The sequence below is a fragment of the Parambassis ranga genome, chromosome 17 (genome assembly GCF_900634625.1).
Source record: "Parambassis ranga chromosome 17, fParRan2.1, whole genome shotgun sequence".
Taxonomy (NCBI): domain Eukaryota; kingdom Metazoa; phylum Chordata; class Actinopteri; family Ambassidae; genus Parambassis; species Parambassis ranga.
In genome coordinates, this window is record NC_041037.1 from 1,545,699 (window position 1) to 1,564,871 (window position 19,173).

The 19,173-nt window shown below is 44.1% G+C and overlaps 2 protein-coding genes and 2 long non-coding RNA genes across 12 annotated transcripts in view; 2 read left to right on the forward strand and 2 right to left on the reverse strand.

Moving 5' to 3' along the window:
- Nucleotides 1-2,633: 2,633 nt before the first annotated feature.
- On the reverse strand, nt 2,634-5,350 carry LOC114450103 (acyl-coenzyme A thioesterase 1-like). Of its 2 annotated transcripts, none has more exons than XM_028428036.1 (4): nt 5,250-5,350; nt 3,930-4,391; nt 3,628-3,830; nt 2,634-3,551 (listed from the first exon to the last, which is right to left on the reverse strand). In XM_028428036.1, the coding sequence occupies exons 2-4, from the start codon at nt 4,387-4,389 to the stop codon at nt 2,943-2,945; spliced, it is 1,272 nt and encodes a 423-aa protein (XP_028283837.1). In that variant the 5' UTR covers nt 4,390-4,391; nt 5,250-5,350; the 3' UTR covers nt 2,634-2,942. The 2 variants fall into 2 exon arrangements, with proteins under 2 accessions (XP_028283837.1, XP_028283836.1); XM_028428035.1 differs by having other exon boundaries at nt 3,930-4,394.
- On the forward strand, nt 4,868-8,419 carry LOC114450104 (uncharacterized). The gene is made up of 3 exons (XR_003672035.1): nt 4,868-4,915; nt 7,833-7,907; nt 8,024-8,419. It is a non-coding gene; the product is annotated as an uncharacterized LOC114450104 (long non-coding RNA).
- Nucleotides 6,979-19,173, reverse strand: part of LOC114450102 (supervillin-like) — a 32,060-nt gene continuing 19,865 nt past the window's right edge. For 6 of the 8 annotated variants that reach the window (XM_028428034.1, XM_028428028.1, XM_028428031.1 and 3 more), the window contains 25 exons: nt 17,738-18,257; nt 16,958-17,069; nt 15,619-15,675; nt 15,198-15,275; nt 14,630-14,777; nt 14,396-14,491; nt 14,188-14,268; nt 13,894-14,071; nt 13,627-13,805; nt 13,236-13,391; nt 12,569-12,705; nt 12,125-12,272; nt 11,893-12,038; nt 11,311-11,486; nt 11,063-11,210; nt 10,542-10,821; nt 10,307-10,458; nt 10,085-10,190; nt 9,646-9,853; nt 9,433-9,566; nt 9,178-9,333; nt 8,857-9,000; nt 8,649-8,770; nt 8,413-8,568; nt 6,979-7,272 (listed from right to left, as the gene is read on the reverse strand). In XM_028428034.1, coding sequence (XP_028283835.1) covers nt 7,186-7,272; nt 8,413-8,568; nt 8,649-8,770; nt 8,857-9,000; nt 9,178-9,333; nt 9,433-9,566; nt 9,646-9,853; nt 10,085-10,190; nt 10,307-10,458; nt 10,542-10,821; nt 11,063-11,210; nt 11,311-11,486; nt 11,893-12,038; nt 12,125-12,272; nt 12,569-12,705; nt 13,236-13,391; nt 13,627-13,805; nt 13,894-14,071; nt 14,188-14,268; nt 14,396-14,491; nt 14,630-14,777; nt 15,198-15,275; nt 15,619-15,675; nt 16,958-17,069; nt 17,738-18,257 — 3,905 coding nt within the window. In that variant the 3' untranslated portion in view covers nt 6,979-7,185. Of the gene's footprint in view, nt 7,273-8,267; nt 8,290-8,412; nt 8,569-8,648; nt 8,771-8,856; nt 9,001-9,177; nt 9,334-9,432; nt 9,567-9,645; nt 9,854-10,084; nt 10,191-10,306; nt 10,459-10,541; nt 10,822-11,062; nt 11,211-11,310; nt 11,487-11,892; nt 12,039-12,124; nt 12,273-12,568; nt 12,706-13,235; nt 13,392-13,626; nt 13,806-13,893; nt 14,072-14,187; nt 14,269-14,395; nt 14,492-14,629; nt 14,778-15,197; nt 15,276-15,618; nt 15,676-16,957; nt 17,070-17,737; nt 18,258-19,173 lie in introns of all 8 variants that reach the window. The other 2 variants (XM_028428032.1, XM_028428027.1) reach the window with 2 other exon arrangements.
- On the forward strand, nt 11,126-12,625 carry LOC114450105 (uncharacterized). Its single transcript, XR_003672036.1, has 3 exons — nt 11,126-11,245; nt 11,292-12,049; nt 12,494-12,625. It is a non-coding gene; the product is annotated as an uncharacterized LOC114450105 (long non-coding RNA).

Sequence of the window (19,173 nt, forward strand, 5' to 3'; positions counted from 1 at the left end):
CTGCTGAACTAATCGGTTGCTGTTGGATTGTAAAGAGAAGTTACACTAATTTAACAAAAAGTGCATCAGACTGAAATCTGCTACACGACCTTTAACTCAAGACTACCGGTATTGCATATTCTTGATTGTTAGGATGCCGTGTAGCGGCTCGACTTGAGACAGAGGTGGAAGTGCAGTCTATAGAGATTTTTATTTTAGCATGCAGAACCCCAAACGTACAAAATGGCCGCCTTAAATAGCTGCTGCCACACCTGGAGTTTTTACAATTACCCAACCATACACCTTACACCAAATACAATGCAATACATATCTACAATAAATACATGGAATTCTTTTTTATTAGTTTAAAACCTAGTTTAAAACTCATAACTATAATTGTCCCTCAATCAAACAATACACTCCCCCCTGCACCTATTTCCTGAATGGACTGGCCCGGAACTATAAATACCTGCCTGTTCCAAGAGGGACTCTTTTGACTGTCACCCCACACATCACACATCATCACTTAGAACATTCAATTCACTTTAACCAACACACAATCCAATCATTGTATAGTTAATTTAGTAATCTGTTGTGTTTGTGTCTTACAGATAATGTCTACAGCCAGCCAAAAGCCAAACAACTCAATAATAATAATAAACAATTACTCTATGTTGCCGTGTGCTGTGATTTATTTTATCGATCATCTTACTGCACTACACAAACAAACTCATGCTCCCTACATGGGTTAAAGGTGAACCAAAGATCAGCTAGCAGACAGTGCTAGTAGTAATGAAGAGGCCCTCATTACATTGATGTTTCAGTCCTTGTAACGGAGCAGGTGTGCATGTTTCTCTGGCAGTGTGTGTTTTAAGATGATATTTTTGAGGACTGCCACATCAGTACAGACCTATAACTTACACCAAAGGAGTGCATATACATAGGAGTTGTTGCTACAGCCTCAAGAACCGACAAACATAAATCCATTTTAACTACGTGAGCTCATACGAGCTCAGCCTGAAGGTCTCCCTGAGTGCAGGTAGAGTAGTAGAACAAATAATTCCCTGCCTTTCAAAAGCCAGAGAGATGATGTGAGCTATGCCAAGCCAAAATGACAGAAAGGGAGCAGTCAGGCACAGAAACACAAAGAACAGGAGAGGCGGAGAGAACGAGCTTTTCAGCAGCGCTGCTTAATAAATCAAGGAGGCAGATCCAAGGCTGGTGCTTCTATCTTTATGAACTCTATGTGGCAAGCCTGGTACGAACAATAACGCGTTATCTCTCGTCTCAAGGGTGAGCAAGACAGAAAGATCAGGCTGAGATAGATCCAGTGTGTCACATTAGGTTCCCCGCCTCTCATTTCCTTTTTAGGTTTTATTCGGTTTCACCAAGGTTGCTTCGAGGTGACTCGCTGCGTTTGCTGTTTCATGGGGAGCCTTGACAAAAAGGTTGGAACTTAAACCCAAAGAAAATGCTTCATTTACTTTTTCTAGATGTTCTTGAACTCAAAAAGTCACCCTCACACACTGAGTTAAAACAGGTCTTAGTGTCACTGTATCATGATTCGAGCTTTCTAAAAAAAGGTTTCTAGGCTTTTATAAGAAAGTTTAGGTGAAATATTTTTTTCTACAAACTTTCAGGAGGACCACCTGCTAGTAATTGCCACTAATTTCAAATAGTGGTGGAATGGAAGGGGTGGAAACTGTTTCTTTCTTGTGCAAGATGTGAATAATGGGTCAGAAAGGACAATATGTTGTCATGCATAAAGCTAACGGCTAACATTTAACCCAGTAAAGGATGGAATTGACATTTTTCATAGATAGCTTAATGCTGTTAGATTAAAAAAAACACATAAAGAACACATAAATGGTTGTGTAACAATACTTATAATAGCTATATTAGCTATATATATATAGCTAATAGCTATATTATATATATAGCTAATATATATATAGCTAATAGCTAATATATAGCTAATATAGCTATATATAATAGCTATATTAGCTATTATAATACTTATAATAGCTTACGATTAGCACAGGTTTAGCATGTTAGCTAGTTTGTTTTAACTTATCAGGAACTGAAACTAGAAACACAAAATACTTGGTTTTAAATGTAACTTATTTTAATAAAAGTAATTTCATTATGCATGTTACACAGTCAAATATCCAGGAAACGACGTGAATGTCATCGATTACCTTAACGGGAAAGATGGCGTCACCTCCTGTGGTCGATCCCCGATCTGCACAACTTGTATTGGACTTACCTGAACTCAAACCACTCCGGTCTTGTGATGTTTACTTTGAAAAAAACTTCCACTAACTTTAAATGAAGCTTACTTCTCATTAGGATTAAGTATTAACGTGCAGCTGCTTGACTTTTCTGTCTGTTGGCGTTGAACTGCTAAAACATGGCTACCGGAAGCAGTGCATTCTTTTCACAATAAGAGCCCCGAAGGAAAGAAGCTGTCAGAAGAATAATGATAAACAACATGCAGCAAACTGTCAGTCAAAACAGGAGAGAAAACTACTGAATACTTGGTTTTAAATTTAATGTTAAGAAGGGAGGATAAAAAGAAATGTAAATAAAAATGATTAAAACATATAAATTAAAGTTAACGCCTCTAAATTTCCTGTAAAAAAAAAACCAGGACAAACATTGAACTGTTTATTTAGAGGCTTACATCGCCATCTTGTGGCTGACAATCTCATCACATTGAAAAGGGCAGTGAGACTAAAATCTACAATAAAAATAATTACCCTCACATTCTCACGCACACCAGCAGCACTGATAATCTGTGAGTAAAATGTATAGACCTTTACAGAGTTTAACACTGTGTTTAACATAGAGTCTGATACTTAGTGTATGTTTTCAGTGACTGGTGTTCATTGTAGGACTGTGTAGCAATCAAGTCATCATTTAATGTTAAAGAATCACCTGGAATAGCTTCACCACATCAGAAACTATAACTTGGCTTTAGTCTGTGAAGCCTCACAGCTCAGACGGCTTCTTAAGAAATCCTGAATCTTCTTCCACAGGTGGACTTCAGCTTCTGCATGAGCTCTGGGTTCACCCCCCCACAGGACTGGCTTCCCTACGACCCCATGGAAGCTGGAGGCACAGTAGGGCCCATAAGGGGGCTCTAAGTAGTGTCCGGCTCCAGGGTAAGAAACACTCTCAAAGTTCTTCTTCCCATGACGCCTCAGTCTCTCCGTCATCTCGTCCAGGTAACCCTTGCTGTCCCAGTTGAGGTCTTCCTCCGCAGCCACAAAGAGAAAATGTCCCTTGGCTCGTTCAATGGGGATCAGAGAGGCCCTGTTCTCCTCCGCTAAGGGGTCATGTACACCATATTTAATAATGATGGCCCCTGACTCAGTGGGAATCACTTTGTTTAGGTCAAATAATAGTGAAGTGTGGATTAGTCTGTTCTTATAGAAGAGCGGGTAAATTGTGTTTGCAGAGCAGCCATTGATCCACACTGTGGCCTCAACCCCTGGCAGGTACGAGGCTGCTGACAGAGCAAGGTCTCCACTCTTTGAAATGGATATTACACCAACTCCTTTACTGTTCGCCTGTCAACAAAACCAGTTAAAAATGAAACAATGAATCTGAAAAACAGATTTCTACCGAGGCTTTCTACTGACTCACCTTATCCTGTTTTTTTAAAAAGTCTACTGCCTCCTCAAAGTAATCCAGATGGATCTTATCGATGTTCTTGGGTTGGTCATCGAGGCCGTACAGCGATATAGTCAGAACCAAAAACCCTCGACTGGCCAGCAGAGACGCCCTTTTCTCCGACAGACCTCCACCGAAAGTGTACAGGTCCAACACAGCAGGGAAGGGGCCTGGTCCTGGAACAGAAGACACGCAGGACAACAAATCCTCCGACTGCTCAGGCGCCCGAGTGGGAACAGTTTGGTTATTATTCTCTAAATAACACATAGACAAACCTGGGGGAGTAAACAGGACTCCACGAATATTCCCCTCTTTGACAGAGACCCGGCTGACCCCGTCCCCCATCAGCAGCCTCTCATTGGTCGCCTCTGCCAGCACCCTGCCCTCCCCCTCCTCCTCTTCATGCACGGAAAACTTCACCACGTGAGGGTTGAGCGCCTTCGTCCTTTGAAACCTTTTGTGTAAGGCGTCGGCCCTCATGGACCACAGCAGACCCATGGGTTCCACTCCGACGTAGTGCCCACTCAGTGAGGGGTCTCTGACCAGGTCGATCTCCCCGCTCCCATCAGCCCTGTAGGTGGCCGAGGAGCTGAACAACACCCCCTTGTCGTCGGTTGATCGAGCTCTCATGGTGACCACCTGCCTCGACCGGAGCCCGGCCACCTTCACCTGGATGGGCTCGTCGAACAAGCAGCGGGCGCTCGGCAGCAGCCTCAGCCTGACTTGGGAGGACATGTCTTCTGAAAACAAGTCATTTATTGAACTTTAAACAAAGAACACAGTTCATCTCAGGTGATGTTTACTCCCAGAAAATAGTCTATTTGTCTATTTCGTAACTAAATTTGAGGCTTTTAACAAAAACACACTCATAAAACAAACTGTTTCTGAATCTTCCAAAATACACAGGTTGAAAATGGTGTGAGTTTGATCACGCACCGCTTTATTGTTGTTTATAACAACTTTTAAGTGTTTTTATTGAGGTCAGTTAAGTGGGACTGGACTTCCGGGTTGGGAGTCCAGGACCTGCTTCGTGTGAAGGGAAAAACTGAGCACTGTCCTCTATCTATGGTTGTAATTCTAATTTTCTAAATTAATAATAATAATGTAACAACATATGATTATACATATTTAGCAATTACTTAAGTAGAAAATGTCTTTAAATTCCGAATGATTACAAACCCCCCCCATGCCCCTCACAGTGGTTTAGTCTGACGTCAAACCGGAAGTGAATGAAAGTCCAACAAGTAGCTACTTTGCAAAGGTAAACAAACATCGAAACTTATTATATTTACTTTAACAGAAGTTAAAGTATTGTGTTCGCGCCAGTATCTTGTGGCAGAATGTGTCGTGTCTCCATAAAGATTCAAACGTAGCTAAAAAGTACAAAGTTATACAAGGAGAGTCCACAAAGCTGGACTTTTTATAGGCAGTTCAAATGTTTTGGTAACATTTCCGCGACATAATGACATAAAACAGAGCATAAGCGGTCAAACACTTTTATAAACTTCACTTCTACAAAAGCGCCCGTGTCAGTGGAATAAAACACGTCAGTAGAGTGACGTGCAGGCTGAAGATGTTCTTATATAGTCTCTTACCTTCGTGGTGAGGACGGTCGATCAAATCAATCACTACTGTAAACAGAAAGAAAGAGAGAGAGAGAGAGACACACACACACACACACACGATAAAAATAACAGGAAACTGCGGGCAGGTGTTTCACAATAAAAGTCCAACAGTGATGGACCGGAAGTTACAGGGCCCAGCTTCTCAGTTTACAGATGTTCTTAATTTCACTCATGAAAATCAAGACTATGTGTAAAGGGGAGCACAGATAGACTTTTCATTAAACTTTATTGTCATTGCACATGCTGAACAAAATGCAGTTGGTCTTTTAACCAGTCAGAAGCAGTAAGTGAAGAAGCTGCAGACATATGTACAAATACACATAAAAAATGTGGCAGTGTCTACTTAAAACATATGAACAGTAGCTCATGTGCAGTTCAGAAGAATATGTATCAACTAGTGCAAATGGATGGTGTAAGACAACAGGAGGGCATGTGTACAGATATACACAGTAATGTGTCGCAGTTCTGTGGGTTCAGCAGTTTACAGGCAGTGACTTCAACAGGGAGACAGATGAGGGGTGAAAACGGGTTCTTAGCCCGCTGGATTTTAGCCTAGACCAGCAGGAAGAGGCTGCATGAGGCAGAGGGCTGATTTTACATGTTGAAAAGGCTGTGAAAGAGATCTGGTCTAAACTAGTGAAACTGGCATGTGACAGAGGGAGGAGAGCGCCGTGACTACTTTGTGTTATTTATTTAATAATACTGTGTTTAATCTCATAACTCTCACAGCCTCACTTATAAATATTAACATTTTCCCTCAGGGAATAGTGTATCTATCAATTATCTAATAACTCAGGCCTTTTGTTGAACTGATAATATATGGAGTATAAACGTTATTCTTGCCCAGGGCACCACAATGGCTGGAGCCGGCTGTGTGATACATTATTATCAATCGCCAACATCACTACAGCTGACAGACCGCTTAATGGACCAGTCTTTAGTGTGACTTGATTGTATAAGAACATGTAAAATAACAGATGTAATAGTTCATAGGAAGTCCTGGATTTGTTTCTCGTGGGTGGATTTCTGCTCCAGGAACTGTGAGGTCCAGAGAATGTGTGAGTTTGCTTGATTTTAGTTTATTTTTGATCTTGTTAACTGTTTATCACCTTTAACACAAGCTCAAGAAACAATGTTAAAGCATTTAAATTATGATACAAATTAAATTAATTCCACTTCCCAACCCCAAACTCTCCCAAAGGACACACAAGACAAGGTTAGAGTTGAGCATTATTGTGGTTTAATTCACTATGTCTTATATCACAAAGAAAGTCTTTAAAAATGCAGACTAGAATTTCTGTATATAAACTGTACACAAAAAGCAAGGCACTATACATTCAGATTCATTAAGCTGCTGCTTCTCTTCTTTAAATGACTGCTCCTGTCTCAGGCGCTCAGTGAAGTCAGAGTCACAGTCCAGCAACATGAGTTACCTACGAGGCCCGACAGCACCCAGACACACAGGAAACGGCCGCTGTCCGCTCCACATGTGACACGGCAGGTTTTGTTTTTACATAGATACAAGGTCACAAACGCACCTACACACACACACACACACATACAGACAATATATACACAACCACAGCATGGCACTCTGACAGTAAGCGTCCAAGATGTTTCACTCACGAGTCCACGAGCGGTGACTTTAAGTGCTTTAGGCACACATAAACAGCACGTACGAACCAAAGCGAGGTGAGGCTTTTTTTTTTTTAACCCACTGTTAAACCGCTTGGATTTAATTTGTTATGACAAAGTTGAGAAGTAAAACATGACAATAAGCGAGGCGAGTGCATCTCTAGTCTCATTCTTCACGTTGGTTTTCTTCAGATTCTGGTTTAACCACCAAAACAGGTTCATCTCTGACTTTCTCTCCATCTCGACTGTCCACTCTTCCACGTGTGCCGTCTTAAAACAGTCCTTTGGCCTTCTTTAAGTTCACTTGCTTCCACCCTGGCAGACGTTCGTATTCCTCTCTCGTCATATCCAAAGCTTTCTGCAGTCGGAAAAATAGACACAGAACATGTCACTGAATTTTAAACTTTACTTGTTGACTGATAGAAAAGTGTCTAAAAAACAGACCCAACACCAGCACAACATCTGTAGATGCTGGCAGGTGGGTCCATGGATTCATGCTGTTGATGTTCATTACTTAGACCACATATGCTCCCCCTTACTGTATTTGAAGCTCTGCTGCCACATGATTGGCTGATTGTATGAAGAAAGAGGCCAGCAGGTCAGTGTGCTTACTTGGCACGGACCGATTTTTGTATAAATCTAGACTAGATGTGAGTCTAGTTCTCTGTCCAGCGATGTTGTTTTCATGCCTTTACTTTGTGCTCTGCAGACAGACAGTGAGTCAGACTGCAGTGTGGCTGGCGGTGAATCACTTTAACTTGCACTGAGAGGAAAAAGTGGAAGTGTGTGTGTGTGTGTGTAAAGAGGAGAGCCGGGTGGTAAAGAGGAAGGCGGTGTGGTCGAGGAGGGATGAACTGCAGCTGTACAAATCAACTATTAACCTATTTTATATGTAATGAGTGATGATTATGCTTTCAGGCCGTCCATTGGACTCAAGGATGGGGGTCAGAGGGAGTCACTGTGACCTCATGTCTCACCTGGTCTAGTTTTTTGGTAAAATATATACATACAAGTAATAATACTGAGTCATTCAGTCATATTGTTCTGCTGCTGAATTCTAAATTTGGATCCTGTGTCGTTTCATATTTGCACTCTGCTCTGTGACGAAGCTGAAGCGCTCGATCCTTGGCGAGTGCAGCTGATACGAAGGGCCGCCTATTACAGCAATGGACCTTCAGGATGATCTTTTTAGACGGAATTGTGCAGCCGAGCGCAACCTTTCCTCCTCAGACCAGCACCACGCTCAAGAGACGGGAGTGAGTTTTCAGTCTCCATACAAAGAAGAAAAACACAGTGCTCGAGAGAAGGACAGTTCCATCAGTGCTGATCAATCACACAAGTGGCTCTTCTTACCTGAATCCACCTACAACTTGGTCTGTGAAGTCAGAGTTAGATGGAGTTAGATTACACGACAGCGCTACTACTTTGACCTCTATTACAGAAAATCTCCCTTTAAAGTCACATCAGGAGGGTGAAGCGGCAGGTTTCGCTTACTGACCTCGAAGTCCTGCTCAGACAGGTAGATCTCCAGGCGGAGCGGGTCGACTCCGTCTGGGAGGGGCCGGGTTTGCAGCTGAGCCAGAGGGTAGGTGTTCTGACAGAGCCGGGCCAGCACGTCCTCCACCAGGATGATCTGGTTACACACCTCGGCCTCCTGCAGCCGCACACAGAGCACACAGCGTGAAGCCTTTTGTAATAACAGTCGGATTTTGCTTGTTTTTGTGTGCTGCTGACCCTCTCTGTGATCTCAGCCACGTCCTCTCTGTGCTCCCAGCTGGGAAACATGTTGGTGAAGGTGAGCGGCTCCAGACCGGCATGGATCAGGTAAGACTTCTGAGGCTTCTTCTCGTTCTTCTCTGCAGTGGAACATTTTGTGGAGGTTTTCAAAAATTGCATTAGGAAATACAAGCTAATGCTAGCATGCTACTAACTGTCATCTCACCTTTGCAGTACTGCAGCACAGTCTCCATTGCACACTTCCTGTCTGCATCCCAGCGGATCCGAGCCGAGCCGGTGCTCTCGCTGTCCTGAGGCCACCAGCCCTGCCACAGGTAGACCTCATGGAAGTTATCCACCAGGAACAGAGCTGTAGAGAGGAGAGGGGGAGGTCTGTTAAGATACAGCATGTCTCCATCAGTGCTGAAGCTCTAAGTGAGAAAAGCTTCCCTTATGCACATCCCTCATGTTACGAGAGAAAAAAGAAAAAAGATCCAACATCCTATTTTAAATCAATAAACCCACGGTGTTCCTGTCTTGGCCTCACCAGGCTGTGGTGCGTTGTACAGGTCTTCTTGCAGGAAGGGGAGCGAGCTGACCAAATCTGGAGCTCTCGATGGGTGAAAGAACTCGGTTGCCGTAAAATCTCCAGATGTGCTGCTCAGCTGGAAGAGCCGCGGGGTGAAGTTGAATTTACCTGGATCTGATGACACGAAAGACACACAAATTCCCCTAAGTCTACCCAACATTATCCAACACTGTGATCAGCCGTTCTGAGTTGGCATTCTGTTTTCTTCTCTACCTTGCAGCATGCAGTCATAGGCCTTCCTGTCTTTTCTCCCCAAAGCCTCCCAGAAGCCTGGAGGCTCAACGCCCTCATCGCACTCATGGATGGTTACTTTGCTGCTGCTGTGGAGGCCTGCTTCCAGAGGACACCTGAAGGACACACACACACACACACACCGTTTAATACATCTGCCAGAGAACATGTCATGTTTCAACAACTTCCACTCACTGCTCTTTGATCTTCAGTGCGGCTGTGGTTCCAACACTGCGGGTGTGAAGCTGCGTCTTGCAGCCATGCCACAGGTAGATGATGGCCTTGTTGATGTTGAGCAAGATCATGGAGGCTCTGGAGCGCAGGCTGCTGCAGTGGCACGCAACCTCCAGCAGGTGGCCCTCCACCGGCACCTCGCCTCGCACAATATACAGACGCCACTCATCTGAAGGAGGACAGAGCAGGTGAAGACAAAAAATGTGTCACTCCTCCATAACAAAACAGTAACTTGTAATAATATTACATTAATATCACTGATTTAAAAGATATTGTGGATGAATATCCATCCATTATTTAAGGAAATGAGAAGCCTCTATGCCTTGGTGCAGAAAAAGTTAGGGTCTTAACTTGTATATCAGGAATGGCGAGGGATAAATAATGAAAGTATTATGTTTACTCTGAGTATTCTCCTCCTCTTCTTCCCTCTTTCCAGCATGGACGATCATCCCTCCATTGAAGCACTGCAGGAAACATGGCGGCTCTTTTCCTTGCTGCACTTGGACCTGTAGCACAAAAGGTGAAGTAAACTTAAAATAACCTAAAATGTCTTACTTTGCCGCCAATTTAATCACTAGATACCCATTAGTGTTTGGTGTTTTTAGTAACATTTGTCTCATACCTGTGCCCCTCTTTCCTCGTCCAGCTCCACCGTCATCAGCGCCGACGTTCCCTTCTCGCTGACGGTGGAGTGTCGGCCCTGCCAGAAGAAATAGCAGCATTTCTCCTTCCCCGGCCCGGTGCTCCTCACCTCAGGGTTCTGCCTACGACCAACTGAAACACACACACACACACAAGAGATAATAACTCTGAACTCTCAGTGCTGAAACTCTAAAGCTTTGTGTAGGGTGACTAACCTGATGTGCTGACCACGTACTTCCACTTGACCACGTAGGCGTCCCCTTCATGGAACTGGCCGATGCTCTGGCGCGGCAGACGGCTGTAGTCAAACTCCAGGATGTGCCAAACATCCACGGACACCGTGCTGATCTCCTGAGTCCTCATGTGGTCTTCTGTCTCCACGGGGCCGTGGCCGCGTCCAACATTCACCCCATCCAAAATGGTAGAAACAGCCGACTGGAGGATGGGCAGCATTAAGGTGGCGTCGTAAGGCCGGCACTCTCGCCCCGGAGCCTCCTGGGAGAAAGATAAAGTAATGAATGGCAGGCAGAATGAAACACTGTGGCGCCTCTATGCGGCTTAAAACAGTATCTACACAAAGACATATGCTCTCTAATCCCTGTTTTGGTCCCAGAGTGTTCCTGGCAACATTTACTGGGGCTGAATGTTCCAACAAATAGACAGATGGGGAGATACAAGAGACATATGAAGCTCCTGTGATGTGTGTGACCTGAGGAATTAATAGGAGGATTTGCACCTTCTGCTCAGGTACAAGCTCGACCCCTTCCTTTGGTGTTGGCGACTTCGCTTCAGTCCAGTCCACGAACTTCTCCTTGAACAGGATGGTCTCATTGTGCTCCGTCAGCCTGCCAAATATCGCCCAGTCGGGACGGCCCTGGCCCTTCCTGTGGGGAGAAACACGACAACCCCAGAGGAAAAGGTAGGATTACATTTAAAGAGCTTAAGTGAGGATGTTTTTTAACAAGTGTGTGTGTGTGTTCTGACTTGGGTATGAGTTTGTTGCAGCCTCCAGGGTCCAGAGGGTTGACATCACAGCAGGTGTAGTCAAACGTCCCGTTCCACAGGTGCTTGGCGAGCTGGAAGGCTACTTTCCTTTGGGCCAGAGTCACCTCTTTACCGTGCCACACGTACACCTCGCTGCCGAAGTCAAACACCAACACCTGCGGCGCAACAGTTCAGACAAGTCAACACAAATGCACAGACTGAGTCATACTCCATTGTTTGTATTCAGAATGTGCACCACTGTAGCTCCACTGTGCTTTTTTTGGACTCGACGTTCATTTCATTTTTCAGCAGCAGCCGTGCACAGATGGACGTAGGAGGTGTTCATCATGGCACCTGCTGTTGCTAGGCAACAAATTAAAACCAGCTTGAAGCACAGAATACCCTCTAAAATATAAACAAGCTAAAAAAAATATTTGCACAAACTATCCTGAATGACTGCTTCAGTCAGGCACCACACATTTTACACGCTTATTAATTAAACATAGACTTGTCACATAAACCAGGTTCACTCTGGGAGCTGCAAATACTAAATCAAGTAAGCAAAGTGCAATCTGGACAGACCTCCTTGGATGCCAGCAGGGAGCTACGAGGGACTTTTCCCCATTCGTCATCATCAGGAACCAGTTTGTCATCCAGCAGTCTGAAGATACAGTTGGTTTCCACGATGGCGTTTTCAAACTGCTCATCCTCCTCTGGTGGACCTGCCGCTACAGCACAGGTAAGACATAATAATAAGCCATATATCAACAACAAACACTGTTAACAGTATTTGAAATTTGTTTTGATGTTCTACATTGGTAAGACATCTGTCCACCGAGGATGGTCCAGAACTGCTGGGTGTCCGGACTCTGTGGGTTAACGCCCTCTTCGATGGTCTGCATCTGGTTCGCCCTGCAGCCCATGTCCTTCTTTGTCTGGATGTAGGTGGCCAAGTCTATGGCCTGCAGGCAACAGATAAAAACAATATGAGGACGTCACATTCTCATTTTCTTGTATATAGAATCATAATAAAATGAGTAAACAGCGTTGCAGAACAAGGAGGTGGCACAGAGAAACAAATGTTTATTGGAAAGTCTAGACAGGCCTCCTTCGGGAGGCTGAAAGCATGTGTTTGATGAGGAGCACAGATGGTTACATGTGCCTGTGTGTGTGTGTGTTTTAGGGATGAAAATGATGGATGGAATCCTCCATGAATCATCTGCGTTCAAATGCCACGCCAGACAGCGATGACACTTACTTTAGCCTTCTCGATGACGTTTGAGAACTCTCCAATCCAAACAAAGCAGTGCTCAGGCGTGACCAACAGGAAACAGTCCCCACTGTTCAGAGAAGACGCTCTGGGCTCCACTAATCGGGTCTGAACGTGACGACGGCCTGAAAAAAAAGGGAAGTCCCTTTAACCGCTCTGCCTGATTCAACACTTCACTTAAAATAAAGTGAGTAAAACAGGAAAACACAGATATTTTTCTGGCAAATATAAAGCTACAGAAAATTAGCATAGCTTAGTACGAAGGCTAGAAACTAGGGGCAACGGCTAGCATGACTCTCACTAATCAGTATGTCTTATTTCACTCAGAGGACAACAAATGATTTGCTGTCTTCTAGTCACTCTGGGTCAGACTGCTTCCTGGCTGGAAACTGTCATATCTTTGAATCTCTGCTGGTTGCCTGGCAACAGCTTAGAGTAAAAAAAAAAACTGTCCCCAAAAATAGAGCTACTCTTTTAAATTGTATATTTAGTCTATTACAGACCCACATATTGGACACTATTGATCAGATTCTGTGTAAATACATACAGTTCTATTTAAAGTTTAAATAAAGAGCCTTGACAGCAAAGAAATTGCCCAGAAATGAGAAGAGGTGAAGTCAACCACACTATACAGCTCAGGAAAGTCAGACTTTACCTTTAATCTGCATCAGCATGAGGTTCTTATACGGCACGGCGCTGTTATTAGACACCTGCTCTGAGATGTTGACGCTGCGAAGACTCACACTGCTGAAGTTTTCTGTACTGGCCAGACCTGCCAGAGCCGCCTCAGAGTACTCGGAGGATTTATTTACTGTAATGAGAAAAAACACAGATGCTACATAAAAATACACAGCTACAGGAGGCGGAACGTACACAGTCAATGCTTCATTAAACTTGTAATGTAACAACATTTCTGCTGTTGACACTGCTACAAAAGGACAGGGTGCTAATTTGTGCTGCTAACACAATCAACAGAAGAGCAGGTGTAGCTACGTAGGCTGCAAACAATGCTTTGTGTTTGTCATCTCACACGCTGGCATCCTTACACTCACTCCTCTCAGCCTTCATCCTCTTGCTCTCCAACTGTGCCACGTTCAGTCTCTGCTCTGTGTACTCGTGTCGAATGTCCTCTCTGGCTGCCAGCATCTTCAGAGGGTTTCTGGATGACTGAACATTCCTGGATGGACGCACAGACCTCTTGTGCTGCACCATGGCCGAAGCCAGCCTGGGTGGGGAGAACAACAGTCACACAATGAGCATTAGATGAGCGTTGGGATGGGAGGCATGCAGTCCTCAACCAAGAATGTTCTTACTTGGGTGCCTGAGAACCAAAGATGGTGTCAAAGTCCTCGCTGATTTCGATCCTGGTAGGCATCCGTGGAAATTCTGTGACCCGCCTGTAGAACTTAGAGAAGATCTCGTCATCCAGCTTCATCACTTCCTTCACTGCCTTCTCAGTCACTGTTATGGTGGTCTCCTGTAAACCTGCCACTGCATCAAAATTAAACAAGACGTTTAGTACCTGAGCCAGGTTAACAGACAGCTTTAGGAGGGTTCAGGAGCTTTTTATATTTAATAATACAACCAGTCTGTGTGGAAGTACCTACCTTTGTTATTCAGACGTCCCAGGAAGCTCTCCAACTTGTCTAGTTTCCTATCTGACTCCATTTCTGGCTTGGCCTCAATTTCTGTAAGCAAGAAGACCATTAAAATGAAGAATTTAGCTAAAAATACAAGTTCAAATGTAATCACATCTGGCTGGATGTTTCTGTCTGAAGTGGCAGTGATGACACAGGCCTGGTAAATCTGTCTCACCCTCTTGTGGTTTGTTGACAGCAGGCGTGCTGCTTTTGAGTTTGGTGGAAACTGGTGACAGGATGGGACTGATGACCGAGGATGAAGCTGCCAGGCCTGCAGACACACAGGGCAGACATTCAGAGCAGGAAGGACGGCATTTCCAAACATTCTGCAGAGTTGAACTGATTTGATTTTTTATGTATTTAAAAGTCTTTCCCTGGAGCACGGTCAGATAACAGCTTGCACACTGACCTTTCTTGACCATACGTGCAGCTACGGTGTACTGGGTGGAGTCATTGGCTGCGCCTCTGCCCTTTGTTTTCCAGGCATCCTCACGGGTGGAAATCATCTGTTTCCTCTCCTCAATGGTCATTTGGGCATCGATCTCCTCTCCCGTCTTCTGCACAGTCATGACAAAATCAAACTCATAATCAGATCAGGAAGTTATTCAGTTAAAGTGCCGAGCTTTGCATGCAAAGCTGTAAACTCTGCTGCACAGCGAGGGTGAACTGTCAGCTTTGATTTCAGTGTGTTTTTATAACATTCAAACAAGCTTACATTTGACGCTGCATATACTATGTGTGAGAGCTCCACTGCTTCGGCCCCACTGGAGCAATTATTCATGTAGTAACAGTATCAAACCAGGCAGATATAAAAAGATTAGATGCAGTCAAGCATGCTGGCTGATAGTCCACTTTATCCCTAAGTGCAAGTGATGGCTGAATACTACGTCCTTCACACAGGTAGCTGCAGACCAAGCAAGGAAGATAAGCCTTCAGTACATGCAGCCCATTCGAGTGTGCTAGGTGCATGTCCTTACCTGACTATGATGCTCAATATACTGACACTTTTGGCCAAGGGAGACAGTAGGAGAAAAGGTGGAGGAGAAGACAGGCTCCTGAGGATGGAAAGGTGGATGGAAAAGTGAGAGAAAGGAAAGGAGGGAAAACTAATGAACGTGCAGATGAAGAAAGACGAGGGATGGGTGTGAAGCTGAGAAACCTACGGCCAGAAACTAGGAGTGCAACTTAGTAATTTTCTAAAATCTATCATCTGCTTTTGAAAACTCCATGCACATTAAAAACATCCTTTTTTGTGTATTTTGAGGACTGAACAATCAAGTATTTGTCAGTATCAACAGTGTTAAAAAATGCAAGTAAAGAGCAACAAACAGCCTCACACATCAAAACAATGATGGACCATGCAGGTCCCAAGCCGAGTGGCTGCCAGCGGGTTCTTACCCACAGCTGTTCAGACACAGACACAGCAGAGTAGTCTTGAGCGGCCACCCCTTCCTCCTGAGGGGTTAAACACAGGGGAAGTACTCGGTCAGTGGGAAGGGGAGGGGAGGATGGGTGACGGCCATTGTTGCTAATGGGTTTAGGGGTGAGGCTGCCCGGAGGATTACCATCCAGGGTTTAAGCAGGCAGTTTCACCCCACAGAATACTAATGTGAAGTAGATGAGCTCCAGGAAAGAAAGTCCTTTAAGGAGAACTAAGAGAGGCTGTTTGAGCTTTTAAACTTAATTCTTGCTGCTGTTCAAACCAACAGAGATGCATCAAAATATTATTTCTTTCTGTAATAAACTTAAACAGTTAGTATCTCTTGAGGTTTCAATGGAGCGTAGCCCCAAGCTTACTCGAATTTAATCTTTTAAAAGATGAGAATTTATTCCCAATACCCCCTGGCTGCTAATTCTACACAGATGGTTTTATGTTTAAAGTCTATGAGGACTGATCTGGACCACTGGGCTCAAACAACAGACGGACTGAAAGGAATGAAATGAAAGGGGCACTTAACTAAAGGAAAGGGGGGAGAGAAGCTGGCATGGTAACGATGAAGGATGGGAGTGAAATGTGGCCCTAGTGTTTATTCTCTTCAACTGTAATACCCAGAAGTGTTATATGTATCTCCAACAGAGACATAAGACTATCCTCACAAGGAAGGGAGAGCAGTATATCCTGTGTTATGCAAATAGGCTCATGGAAATGGTGGAGAAGTATGTCACAGACTGGAGAAGTCCTTTCCTGAACCTGAACCAAACTGAGAAAAAGTGTCTGAAATAACAAAATGTTTTGACTATCAAACAACCGCACACCATTAGGAAATCACTGAAAATCAAGGTATGCTGTTGTTCATGAATGTTAACAACAGAAAATTAGAGAAATTTTGCATAATGCAGTTCAACCAAATTCATAATGTAGTGCTTATTCTTATGAGCACACACTGTGTCATTTACAGTGAAGTTAAACCTGAGTAGTTTAGACACAGGAGGTTACTGCACAAAGTGCTCACATGTACAGCAAAGAATGGAGCAATACGGCTAATATAACCAGGAATAAAGACAAGTGAGGTATACAGCTATTTAACTGTTATTAAATGAAAGAGAACAACACATATTTTATTGTTTTGTTGTTCAGATACCCATTAATTGAAATTTGAGGTTTGGGTTTAATATTATGTGTGTATTCTATTATTTTGTTTCTTAGGATCCCTTTAAGAATCAATAAAGTTCAAATATTTGTATACACACACACACATATATATACATACAATATATATGTATTGTTTGTAGGTACCTTCTTCTGACAGGTCTGCTCTGTCTCAGTGGACGCCACTTTAACCACTTCCTGTTTCTTGTTGATCCTGTTCTTCCAATCCTCCTCCCCGCTCTTCTTCAGCAGTGCCACTCTGACAGAGGAAGAAACATGCTTATAATCAATATCATAACATCCTGCACTTTGAAAAATATTGTTTAACAATCCTCTACATGCTGTAAAGCCATTATATGTATCTAAGCATTTTCATTATTTCCATCAAGGTCATTGAAAAAAGAAAATAAAATCCTTCAAGGGTGAAAAACCAGGTCAGAGATTTTTTCCTCCTCCTCCTCCTCCTCCTGCTCGGCCAACTCGGCAAACGTGACTGTTTAAAAAGAGGCATGTGGAGACTGCAAGAGCAGCTCTGATAACTGATGGCTGAGGGATAAAAGAAAGTATGTCATCGTCTCCGCAGCTTGAGTGTGGACAGGGCAGAAATGAGGTCATTAGGAGAAATCTGCTGAAATCTCAGAGGACAGCTCTGGTCCACACAGCTCTCTGCTGGCTGCCAGGAGAAAACAATGATGCTAAAAATAAGTCTGTATCACCTCTAAAGGTGTAAAAAAAGTGTTGAACAAACCTATATACTGCAACAAAGGACATGTAGGGACGTCGTGTTTGTGGTTTGTCCATAACCACAAACACATGAGGTGATGTCAGTGTCCGCGTGTTGCTGACATCTCAATTTTCTAACTAATTCAGCTTTTAGAGGCTGTTTTTAGATCTAGTTTTGGACCTAATTTTAGCGCTGTCACTCACCTCTCCTTGATGGACATCTGTTTGGAGGACATGCCGTCAGATAGTTGGTCCACAGACTCCGTGGGGGACAGCAGATCTCCAGAGTGGGCACTGTGCCTGCTGAAGTCCTCACAGTGCTCCAAGGGCAGAGACTGGGACTTGACCAGTGCCTGAGGAAAGCCCTGGGGTTTCGGGGGTGTCTGCGGGGGCACCTGTGGTTTGGGCTGAGGGGGCTGCGGGGCTGTCTGCGGGTATGGCTTCGGGAGAGGCTGGATGAATCCTTGAGGTTTGGGCTGTGTTTGTGGGGAATGGGTGAACGGTTTGGGATAGGTCGGCGGGGGCTGGGAGTACGGCTGCGGCTGGATGTATGATGGAGGCTTGGGCTGTGTTGGAGGAGGCTGCTGGCTAAAGGGTTTAGGAAGAGTCTGAGGAGGCTGGATTACGGTTTGCTGATGCTGTTGGCTGTTTGATACGTGAGACACTGTCCTGGATGATACTTTAGCGATCAGTGGCCTCAGTGGTGCAGGATGATCCGGCAAGTCTGAAAGAAGTAAATCAATATCAATATATGTGTGAATACATGGCTGCTGATAGATAAGGTGGTGGCCTCAGGTAAAAGAACATTAGTGGTAGTCAGTTAAGTTTAAGGTATTTGTAATTGAAAGTCCTCTTCCCCAGACAGAGGAAGGAGCTCAGTGGATGCCATTTTGACAGTTATGATGACATCACTATTGCTGTGGCTCATTCTCTAGAGGGGCAAGACACTGATTTCTACAAATCTGTGACAGCTGAACTAAGTGTGCATATAAAGGCAAGGTGTAAAATATAGTCCCTCACTTACACACAAGTAGCTGTGGAGGATACTAAAGGGGTAAGCATGGAAGAGCACTCCTTTGGCTGGTTTCCTCCCACAGCTGTCTTCCAGGACATCTACCAGCATCAGCAGTGATGCAGACCTCAGCCTGGATGTTTTCACTGTTTTCATGTCATGCTGCCTCTCATCAGGCCCAAAGAGTTTCAGGATCCTGCGAGCTGACACCTGGTTTATATTTGTGTATGAGGGCTGTTCAATGCAACCCAGCTCTCTATACTCTATACTCTTTCTGCCGCAGTGTTAAAGGAAGGAATGCCCTCTGCAAGTGTAGCCACGATGTCCTTATAGACCACCTTTGGTAGTGGAGGACTCCACAGACAATGTTCTGACTTCCACTCTCCTTAAAACAGGAATTTAACAAACCTTATTAACATCAAACTTTCTGCCTAATTAATAAAAGTGATGCACATGCATGTAAAGGTAACTCATCTTCAACCTTAGGCCACTCTCTATCCATCACCCATGTGTAAGCAGTGCTCACACCTGTATATGTAGTAATAACACTGCACAGAAAGGAAGGATAAAATCTAAAATCTCCATACATGTATGGCTTAATGTTGTCTTTTGTTAAGGTCAGTGCCAG